The 12075-nt window shown below is 36.9% G+C and overlaps 1 protein-coding gene across 15 annotated transcripts in view; it reads right to left on the bottom strand.

Moving 5' to 3' along the window:
• Window positions 1-5005: 5005 nt before the first annotated feature.
• Window positions 5006-12075, bottom strand: part of TUT4 (terminal uridylyl transferase 4) — a 217202-nt gene continuing 210132 nt past the window's right edge. For 8 of the 15 annotated variants that reach the window (XM_047869584.1, XM_047869594.1, XM_047869583.1 and 5 more), the window contains 2 exons: window positions 8940-9098; window positions 6186-7487 (listed from right to left, as the gene is read on the bottom strand). In XM_047869584.1, coding sequence (XP_047725540.1) covers window positions 7399-7487; window positions 8940-9098 — 248 coding nt within the window. In that variant the 3' untranslated portion in view covers window positions 6186-7398. The other 7 variants (XM_047869590.1, XM_047869595.1, XM_047869582.1 and 4 more) reach the window with 6 other exon arrangements.

The following is a 12075-nucleotide window of genomic DNA, read 5'->3' as shown; positions in this document are numbered from 1 at the left end:
AGGATTAACATTCTTTTGCTTGCTGTTGAACTGAAGGACTTTTGCAGCAATGTTGAAGCATTTTGGGAGATTTGAGATTTTACATTCTTCAACGATTCCTCACCTGGTAATACTTGAGCTGATAAAAGTCATCCATAAGAGCTAATGTTATTCACCATACAACTATATATAAGACTGCCTTTAAGAATTAAATATAAGCACCTCTATTGATATCTGTTATAGAGTCCTAGAAGTTAGTTCTTTACCAAAGTGATCCGGATGGAAAGAAATGTCTTCTGGCTTAATGACCTATGGACCAACCAAGTATATTGTTAAAATATTCATTTTAAAGTATAAGATTAAGAAATTGAAAAACCTGCAAAAAAAAGCCCCACAAAAACTCGACAATCTTAAATAACAGAAATAAGCCTCGCTTCCTCAAACAAACTATAAACTTAAAGCATACTTATTTAGGTGTATGGAGAGATCTGAACCAAATTGTAGTACAGCCAGCCTAAAACAGGAAGCAGATTGTTCCTATTCTTTTATTAGTGACAAAGAATTGCAGATGAGATGAAGTCTAAGGACAAACTTTGCTGAAGGGCCATTTCTGTCATCTGTGTGCTAGCCCACTGGATGAGGCCTTGGAACTGTAGCTTTGTAAACCTTTTTTGACTGTAGCCTATATTAAGAAACATTTTACATTTTACCCCTTTACACATGTATTCTATACTGAAACATTTCAGGAAAAAAACATGCAAAACGCATCCTGATATTTCCTATACAGTATTTTGTGGGTTTTTAAAAAATTTTTTAATGTTGAGAGAGAGAGAGACAGAGCAGGAGCGGAGAAGGGGCAGAGCAAGAGAGGGACACAGAACCCAAAGCAGCTCCAGGCTCTGAGCTGTCAGCACAGAGCCCAAAACGGGGCTCGAACTCACAAGCCATGAAATCATGACCTGAGCCGAAGTTGGATGCTCAACTGACTGAGCCACCTAGGCACCCCTTAATACATTTTTAACACTGGATGCAAACTACTAAATTGATTTCACTTCCCACAATTAATTTGGTTAAATCTTCCAATATAAGAACTCAACTGAAAGCCTCATTCCCTGAGCCCTTTTCTGTTATTTCCAGCATATAGACTGATCTGAGGTTAAATAAGCATTACTCAGAAAATAAAGACCACAGATGCTGGTCACTCCCTGCAGAAAGTTAAAGTAACAAGTTCTCCAGACTCAAAAAAAGACCATTAACAGGATGCATGGGTGGCTCAGTCAAGCATCTGACACGATCTCACAGTTTGAGTTTGAGCCCTGCATCAGGCTCTGTGCTGACAGCTCCGAGCCTGGAGCCTGCTTCTAAATCTGTGTCTCCCTCTCTGCCCCTCCCCCACTCATGCTCATTAGCTCACTCTCAAAAATAAATAAACATTTAAAAAAAAGACCATTAACAAAGTGATGTTTTAAAAAAATGCGAAGTATACATGTTCAAAGATGAGAATAAGCTTAGTAGAGCTTAAATGATTTAAAAAACTGGACAAATAAAAGCCTTATTATAAAGCAATATAAATATAAGGCATACAAAAAATAGGCTGGAGAAAATAAAAATGGGGAATAATTTTTAAAAGACATATAAAGGTAGTAAAACACTTGAAATCCTACATATGCATAATTCACATTCCTGATGAAGAAAATTGAGCAAATTTAAATATCCAGATACAAGAAAATTTTCTTGAAATAATGAACAATCTATTAAGAAATAGCCTGATGAAGGTAAGACACAAAGAATTACAAGGACGTCTAAGCAGAGAAATCAAGTCCTGTATAATGGGGGAAAAAATCAAGCTGGTCTCAGATCTTAGAACAAACTTCACAAGGCAGTGAAGCAAAAGGCTCTAGGGGTAAAGTTGTGAAAGGAATTTTATACCCACCCAAAGTTGTCTTTAAAATGTAAAAAGGGGGTGGGGCGCCTGGATGGCTCAATCAGTTGAGCAATGGACTTGCTAGGGTCATGATCTCGCAGTTCCAGTTTGTGGGGTTGACCCTGTGTCTGGCTCTGTGATGGCAGGTCGGAGCCTGGAGCCTGCTTTGGACCTCTCTCTCTGCCCCTCCCCCATGTGCTAGCTCTCTCTCAAAATAAAACATAAAAAAAAAATTTTTTTTAACACAAAGGGAAAGGACGCCTGGGTGGCTCAGTTGGTTAAGCGTCTGACTTCAGCTCAGGTCATGATCTCATGTTTTTGAGTTTAAGTCCTGCTCTGTGCTGTCAGCACAGAGCCTGGAGCCTACTTTGGATTCTGTGTCTCCCTCTCTCTCTGCCCCTTCCGGACTCCTGCTCTGCCTCTTGCTCTCCTCTCAAAAATTAAGTAAAAAAAATTAAGAACAGTAAAAAAACAGTAAAAAAAATTAAGAACAAAATGTAAAGGGAATATGCATTCTAATCACTTAGGAGAAAAATGCCTGACAATAAAATCACCCAACAAGAAATTAATCAAATTCAGGATTTAGGAATAAAAAGCAGCAGTGAAAGGAATGGTAGTAAACATTTTAAAAACTAAATAAAAATGGGAAATAGTTTTAGGACTTGATGTGAACAAAATGTGTGGAATTTGTTTTTCATAATAGGAGTCCTACACTTCATTAAAACATACATGAAAACCAGGAAATAATAACTCCAGCCTCTTTAATGTTTTCTATAATTGCCCTTAATTTTAAGAGGAGTCTTTTAGTGGGGCGCCTGGGTGGCTCAGTGGGTTGAACATCTAACTTTTGATTTTAGCTCAGGTCATGATCCCAGTGTTTGTGAGATCAAGCCCCGTGTCGGGCTCCACACTGAGCATGGAGCCTGCTTAATTAAGATTCTCTCTCTCCCTCTGCCCCTCTCCCCTGCTCATTCTCTGTCTAAAATTTAAAAAAAATTTAAGGAAACCTTTTAGAACTACCATAGAAAAAAATTTTTAAGTTGAGCAGTTCATTTCACTTTTTGTTAAATCCAAGTAAAATTAATGTGCTATATTTACTGAACATAGCACATGAGCCCACTTTCTAAAAACTCTTTGTATGTATGTTTGTCTATGTTTAAGAGAGATAGTTGGGGGTTGCCTGGCTGGTTCAGACAGAAGAGCATATAGCTCTTGACTGGGGATATGAGTTTAAGCCCTACATTGAGTATAAAGATTACTTAAATAACTCTGCTTTGGGTCCTCTGTTCCCCCCTCCCCCCTGCTTTTGACACTCTCTGTCTCAAAAATAAACATTAAAAAATAGTATTAAAATAAACCTGAGGGGGCGCCTGGGTGGCGCAGTCGGTTAAGCGTCCGACTTCAACCAGGTCACGATCTCGCGGTCCGTGAGTTCGAGCCCCGCGTCGGGCTCTGGGCTGATGGCTCAGAGCCTGGAGCCTGTTTCCGATTCTGTGTCTCCCTCTCTCTCTGCCCCTCCCCCCGTTCATGCTCTGTCTCCCTCTGTCCCAAAGATAAATAAACGTTGAAAAAAAAATTTTTTTTAAATAAACCTGAGGCGTGCCTGGGTGGCTCAGGCAGTTGAGCATCCAGCTTCGGCTCAGGTCATGATCTCATCGTGAGTTCGAGCCCTGCGTCGAGCTCTGTACTGACAGCTCAGAGCCTGGAGCCTGCTTTGGATTCTGTGTCCCCCTCTCTCTGCCCCACCCCTGCTTGTGCTCTGTCTCTCTCTGTCTTTTAAAAATGAATAAACATTAAAAAAAATTTTTTTAATGAAAAAATAAACCTGAGGTTTAAAAAGTATTTCTGATTGATGGGTGATTTCTATACTTTGTTCCTTTATTTAATACTTTTTTTAAATGAATACATTTAAATTATCCTTCACAAGGGAAAAAATTAGTTATTCCGACTTTAAAGCCATTTTATAAGCTCACCAACACATTTGATGTATTTTTGGGGACCACAAAATGGTAACCACCTTCCTGGAGGCAGGTTGGCAATATATAGCAGGAATCCTAAAACTTTTACCTTTTTTACCTAATAATCCCATATACAAATATAAATATATATCTATATATATTCACCATGCTAGAATATATACAAAAATAGGTTTATCCCATCATCTTATATAATTTTTAATATATGAGGAAAAAACAGCAAAAATGTCCATCTGTAGGGCACTTAAATAAGTTATATGGTACAAAATTAATATTCATACTTTGAATAATCTTTAATGGCAATGGAAGATACTAATCTCTCCATGTCATTAAACATTATACAAAACATTTCAAAACAATATGGTCTTAAGTGTGGTGTGTGTGTGTACTCTGAATAAAGATTGATAATTTTGGCACTTCCAACTGCTCTACAATGAATTTGAATTCACAATCAAAAACTTTTAAGTTTACAACTTCTAAGAGAAGTTTACAAACTTCTAAAACTGAGCTGCTGCTGCTGCTGCTGGTATAAATTACAAACTTAGAGTATTATTACAGTTTTCCACTTGGAACAGTTTTGCCAGTTACTGAGCACTGGTAATTGCTGAAGGAGGGACAAGTGAGATACTGAAAATTACTATATAGAACACTGTCACAAAAATAAAGCCTAAATTACTGGGCTTTATAAAACCCCCAAAATACGTTTTTCCAGGTGATATATACCTCTTTCCTTTAGAAAGTAAAGCTGAATTAGGGACAGTCTCTTATTGGAGATTTAGTAATCTCAATACCTAACAGGGTGCTGAAACTCACAACCCCAAGATCAAGAGCTGCATGCTCTTAAGACTGGGTGCCTCAGAGATTTTTTTTTTTTTAACGAAAGTTTCAAATAAATTCAAAAGAACAGTAAAATGAACACTTTAAATACCTCATCATCTGTTCTCCAAGACTTGAAAAAAGATTAAATACATGAACGCTATTTAAAAAAAACCTGAATGCTGAGTGTCTAGGTGGCTCAGTCAATTAAGCATCATCTGACTTCGGCTCAGGTCATAATCTCACAGTTCATGAGTTTGAGCCTCACATTGGACTCTGCTGTCATCGCAGAGCCTACTTCAGACCCTCTGTCTCCCCCTCTCTCTGCTCCTCCCCCACTTGCTCTCACTCTCTCTTCCTCAAAACTAAAAACATTAAAAAAAAAAAACCAAAAACAAAAAACCACCAATGTTCCAAGTCATATAGGCATACCTCGTTTTACTGCACTTCACTTACTGCCCCTCAAAGATACTGAGGTTTTTTGTTTTGTTTTGTTTTGACCAATTGAGGATTTATGGCAACCCTGCATGGAGCAAGTCTATTGGTGCCTTTTTTTCTGATAGCATTTGATGACTTTGCGTCTCTATCACATTTTGGTAATTCTCACAATATTTCAAAGTTTTGTATTATTGTATTTATCACGGTGATCTGTGCCATGGTTTTGGGTGTCACAAACCATGCCCATATAAGATAGCAAACTTAATAAATGTGTGTGTTCTGACTGCTCTACCAATCAGCCATTTCCTCATCTCTCTCTCTCCCCTTGGGCTTCCCTTTTCCCTGAGACATAATATTGAAATTAGGCTAATTTAGAACCCTACAGTGGCATCTACGTGTTCAAGTGAAAGGAAAAAATCAATCTATGTGGCAAAACTACATTTTTGTCTTATTTTAAGAAATTGTTACAGCCAACTCAACCTTCAGCAACAACCACCTGATCAGTCAGCACTCAAGTCAAGACCCTCCACCAGCAAAAAGATTATGACTCACTGAATTTCAGCTGATGGTTAACATATTTTAGCAATAAAATTAAGGCATGTACATTTTCGACAATGCTACTGTACACTTAAATCGACTACAGGATAAGTGTAAACGTAACTTACATGCACTGGGAAATCAAAAAAGGCATTTGACTCACTTTAATGCGATACTCGCTTTATTGCAGTGATCTGGGACCTAATCTGCAACATCTCCGAGGTATGCCTATATTTTAACAAAAACATACACTGGGCCAGCTATCTCATTAACAGAACAAATGAGCAAACTCCACCATTTAGTAGGATTCTGAGAGATACTGAAGTTTTAATATGAAGAACTTACAGTAAATAGACCTGATCTTAACATTTAATAAATACCTTTTCAGGGCTGTAAATATGGCAGGAAAGCCCTCAACCTCCTGCAATAGATTTCAAGCATCTTCCAAGTTGGAAAATATGGCAAAAGCCCAGAGTCTCCTATTTAAGTAATGCATATCTGAGGAAGCAGAACAAAGATAATACACTGTCCTTAAAATACATTTGTATTTACTTATTCTGCAGATTTCCAAATAAATCTATAGGATCATTTAGTCCAAAATCCCTGTCAAATATGTAATTGGGAGGTTTAGACAAAATGACCTCAGCTCAATGGATAGTACCAAAAAGAGCTAAAATACTACTAACAACACAAGTTTAATTTCAACTATAATCAGTTACCACAACCATTATTGGTAAACACCATCCTGGCAAGTGTGCATTCCAGGTAGTAACAGAACTCAGAATGGATAGTCTGGCACATACTAGTACCTCAGTAAGTAAGAAATCTCTTCCCTCCACTCAAATTGCCAGTATCAGTCTCAGTGTTTAAAAACTCTTCTTCAAAAGATCTGTTTCCATTCTCTTTCCAACATAGAAGTGTGCTACCTTGGAATTCACTTTATTGTTTTGCACCTCTGTTTTCTCAATGATGAACAGACATGAAGACAGTATATGTTTCTATCAACTTCATATGGGTGTTGTGAAGATCCAGTAAAATAAAGGACATTAAAAAAGATTCTTGGTTCTCTAAGTCTGTAATTTAGAATGCTCCATTCACTGAGAGTAAAACAAATCTCTAAATTGTTACATATCTCCATGATCTAAACAACCATATGAATTAACCAAATTTGACTCTTGTCAAAAAGATTTATTAACTTAAAATAGAATTACTTCAAATACAGACAAAAGCAACTTTCTGTTCAATTTTGAATATTTTCAATATACAAGAATGTAAAAGAAAAAATTCTGAATCTTCACGTTGTAGTTTTATTTTATTATTTTTTTTTTTAGCTTTTAAAAAGTTTTTGGCACTACAAGGTTCTGTAAAGAATAGAAGTGACAAATTTAAAACACATGAAAGTTTTTCCTAATTCTTAAGAACAATATATATAAAGTCTGAAGCAACCAAAGTATGAATACAGCTAATAGAAAATAAAGAATGTAATTTTTTAAATTCTCTCTTTATACAATTCATCAAGATTAAACAAAACATAAAATTCCCTTAAAAATAGGGTAATAAAATAGATGAAATTTGTATCACTCAATTTGGTGATACTAGTAAAAACTATAGTTCATATTTATATACAAATAATACAGTCTTTAAAAACAGTCTTAGAATTTAAATAAGCTATCTAAATGTGTTAAAATTTTAAATCAGGACCTGATTTGTTTTGCTTTCCATTAAATGTCACTTTTTCTGCTGAATGTAACTGACATTGAGGTACGGATACCCTTGAGACAGCAGGATTGGCTGGTTGCTGTGCATCGGTAGACCAGCTGAAAGAAAATGGACTCGCATTACTCCGACACGTTTCCTCTTGGTGGGTGGGGACAACGCTCTCTACACCGACGGGTGGCACATCTGTCTGTTGGACACAACACAGACAGGAAACTGAAAGGCTTGTGCCTATATATCTGACAACCCTTAGAATTAATAACTTGTAGCTAGTTCTCTTTTTTTCTATTTATATAGTAAAGAGGAGATAAAGCATGTAAAAACATTTCGCAGGAGAAAGAAGAGGAGAGCAGGGAAACATGGGTATGTGAAAGAAAAGAGAGATGAAGGGGAGGTACCAAAGGCAACAAATTCATCAGGGAAGAATTTCAGACTCCCCCCAACCATCCCACCAGCCCACCAAGCCCTTATATGATTAATAATAACTTTTTTCAACCTTAGTTCTTTACTCAGAAGATTAAGTCCACCACAGTCAATGTTCTGCCATTCTATAATATAGGGATGCCCCAGCAATACACGGATAGTTTACAAAGGCTTAAATGAATCAAGCCTGAAACTTGTACCAGGGTTTCCCCTTAAAGTTACCATTTAATTCAGTCAGCATTTCTTGAGTGCCTTTCTTTAATTTCTTGAACTCCTAGTTTAAGTGTCGTAAGTAACTGACTCTAGTTTTTTAATTCATAGGTTAACGAAGAGCTGAGGGCCAGACTCAGACATTCCCTATTAGAATTGAAATACCTTCGAGGCAAGTAGGCTAGATAAAATGCTACAAGTTCTCCTTAGTTTGTAATATTCATTACTTAGATCAAACCTATTATTGGTATATCAGCACTAACAGAATAAATGAATTCTAATGTCATTCAAGTTCAACTAAACAAATTTTGACTATGTCACTATTCAACTCAAAAACTTCTATTAAATCCACACTACTTACTAAACATAGTCCAAAAAGTTTTTCATAATATGGCCTCAGCCTACCTTCTCTAGCCTCATCATGTACACATCTTTCCCATCCACTTCATCCTCTAGTCCTATTATTTTCTCTTCTCTTTTCCTCACTATGCCAGGCAAAACTCCTCCACTTTACATATATATTCCCTCAGCTAAGAATACTCTTCCCCTATAATCTCTAACAAATCTCTAGGAAAAACAAATCCTGTATCTCTTTCACAGTCTAATTCAAATGTCAAAATCTTGTGTGATTTGATCCTTGGTGTCCATATCTCCTATAAACTCTGCTAGGATAACATTTAACTGACTCCTTCTAAGTTCCTATCCTTGTCTATTTTACATGTCTGGCTCTTCTAAGTGTACAGGTTTTACTTAATTCTTGCCTGAACAAGCACCTAGCACAGTGTGACACACAGTATGCTCTCAATAAAATGTTTACTGAATGCATAAAATCTCACTCCTGGTTCCTTGCCTTCACAAAGCCACCTTTGTCCCAGAAAAAAACCCACCCAGCCTCTTAATGAATTTGTAAACAACGGTACCTTGAGTATAGAACGGTTTGTTGGGCTGAAATCTGGCATTTCCCTGATGCATGAAGTTTTGATGCAAACCATAAGGCCACGAAGCTGGGACAAGAGGGAAATGGGGACGTGGTGCATGTTCCCAAGGAATTGGAGGATTTAGTCCTGGAAAGCCTGGCTCTGCATTTCAACAAGACAGGAAAGACATACTTAAAATATCAGTTTGTTCATTTAAATATTCCTTCATTCCACAAAGATTTATTGAGTACCTATCACTGGACAAGAACAATGCTAAGTGCAGAGGATACCAATTTTTTTTTAGAATCAAACACTGTGCTCAAATTATTCATAAAAGAGACATATAAAAGGTAGAGATACAATAATAAGTAGTCATTGCTATAAGAGATTGGTGGAAGGTGCTCTACAGAGGGAACTAGGGTGCCTGGGTGGCTCAGCTGGTTAAGTGACTGACTCTTGGTTTCAGCCTGGGTTTGGTTTGCGAGTTCAAGCCCTGCGTCAGGCTCTGTGCTGACAGTGTGGAGCCTGCTTGGGATTCTCTCTCTCCTCTCTCTCTGTCCCTCCCCTGCTTGCTTGGGCACTCTCTCTCTCAAAATAAATATTAAAAAATAATAATAATAATGAAAAATAAAGAGGGGGCTAACCTATTTGGTTCAAGGCTAGAGAAGGTTTTCCTAAGATGATTGACTGAACTAAATTTTAAAGCACAAGGAATTGTTAAGCAAAACAGGGCAAAGAGGGCATTTTAAACAGAAGGAATAACAAGTACAATAGCCAGGAAACAGGACAGTACAGCAAGTTTGGGAAGCTGCAAAAACAATCAGCAGTACCACTAAGGAGTAAAAGGAGGCAATGAAAGAAAAAAAGGCTGGATGGATAAGGTAGGATTTACATTTTAAAGAACCTTAGTACATCATTAAGGAGCTTCCACTTTTTCCTAAAGACAATGCCACTATCCTAGAAACAACTGTATCATGGGTCAAAAGGCAATTCTATTAGAAACTGAAGCACTGTGATGTAATGGTTGAGAACTTGGGCTTTGGAGCCAACCAGGTCAAAGTTCAAATCCCAGTTCCAAAAATTAGTAAAGTTCAATTATGCACCTCTGGCTGTTGTGAGGATTAAATTAGATAACAAAAACAATGTGGCTTGCACAAGTTGTGGTATGTAAGTAGAGACTCAAAAAATAGGAGTGCTATCCATTCTATGGCAAACAACCCCCACAATCTACTTCCCTTTAAGACAGAAGTACATCTTTCAAAGTGCATCTTTTCAAATTACTCCTAAGTAATTACTCCTAAATCTTTTGCATCATTTCTGGTGGCTTTTCTCATCCAGGGTCACAATGTGGCAGGAAATAATCTGAACGACACTCCCCTCATTCACTAAACTTCCTAGCAGACTCAAATTAAGAGGTACTGGATAGGGAGGAGTACACAGCCAGAAAACTAAAACCCATACTAGCCATACTCTTAACAAACTCAGTCTTCTCAGGAGGTAAGCAGAAAAACAAAGCAGCTGCTTTGCTGAAAGTTCATAAAACCAAGTTACAATTAAGAACTGAAGCTACAGGGTATATTTTTTGCTTTAAATGAGACTGGGTATATATATTAAGGTCTTGACCAACTGAGAAATGTGTTTTGACATCAAAGGGTATTTCTTAGGATATATTCCAATCTCCCTCGGCCATTTTTCACAACTAAATATTTTCATAATATATTCTCACCCAATCCTTCCATTTTCAACAAATTAGTAATTTTAGCTGTAATATTAACTAGGAGTTGTAAATCCATTCCACATATAACAATATAACATTTACTGAGTAATCATTATATAATAAAAATAATATATTATATGAATAATGTATCTACCATACATCCGGGCACTATATTGGACACGATGGAGACAATGATAGAGAAGAAACAATTCACGGCTTTAGAAGTTCAGCCTAATGGGTTATGCAAACAAGTAAACTGGCAATTTCATAAGACAAGCATAAAGATATAGATATTAAGGAAACATGGAAAAGAAAAAGGATACCTAGCACAACTGGAGGACAAAATCAACAAGAGGGGTTCCTGTTAGAAAGTGAGCTAAATTTAAAAATGGAAGATGAATGAGTCACCCAAGCTTTGGAGCAAAGCAAAAGGAGGTGAGAGTAAGAAGGAGAGATAGGGAGAGGATTTTTCCAGGCAGAAGGAACAACTTTAGTAAACAATTAGGGGTAAGAGATAATACAGTATGTTCCTAGGATGTTAATTAATTAGTTCATTATGACTGACAGAGATCAACTAGTGGTGGTACTGGGAAGAATAAAACTGTAAAAACTGAGCCATTGTATCAAAGGGCAAGACACTGGGTCTGTGTTCATTATATAACCCAGTGACTATCATGGTACATGTCATAGCATATATACAATAAACATTTGTTGAATGACAGAAACAGAGATCACATTAGAATGAAGATGTATGGGGTGCCTAGGTGCTAGGTGGCTCAGCCCGTTAAGCATGTGACTCTTGATTTCAGCTTAGGTTATGATCTTGCAGCTTGTAGGTTTCCAGCACCACACTGGGCTATGTGCTGACAGTTCAGAGCCTGCTTGGGAGTCTTTTTCTCCCTCTCTCTACCCCTCTCTGTGCCCCTCCCCATTTGCACTCATTCTCTCTCAAAATAAATTAAAAAAAAAAAAAGAAAGAATGGTCATATATGCCACATATCCTTTGATCTTGGAAATCCGAATGAATTCCCATACTTTGACATTTCTGCTCAGCAAAATACATTATATGTATTGTTCCAAAGAGAGCAGAGGTACTTCTTCCATCATGGTACTCTAAGCAATAGCATATTTTTGTATAAAAAGTACTAAAATACTTGTGAAAATTGATAAAGGGAAAGAATCAAGCTTTTAGTCTTTTCCTATATTTCAGGATAATCAAGTAGTTAATAAGAAAAAGTTCTTCATAGAAGAATCACAAGCAGTAAATAGAAAATCATCATTTTACAACCCCTAGTAAAATAGCAATTATCAGAAATAATTATCAGTAACAACTAAAACTATTATGTAAAAATTAATGGGACGCTTCATAATGGACAGAACACACTGATATCACCTAACTCATTGATCAATCTTAGATCGCTA

Source organism: Prionailurus viverrinus, chromosome C1 (genome assembly GCF_022837055.1).
Source record: "Prionailurus viverrinus isolate Anna chromosome C1, UM_Priviv_1.0, whole genome shotgun sequence".
NCBI classification, from domain to species: domain Eukaryota; kingdom Metazoa; phylum Chordata; class Mammalia; order Carnivora; family Felidae; genus Prionailurus; species Prionailurus viverrinus.
The sequence above is the reverse complement of the archived record's forward strand: the minus strand, read 5'-3'. Positions and strand labels throughout refer to the sequence as shown.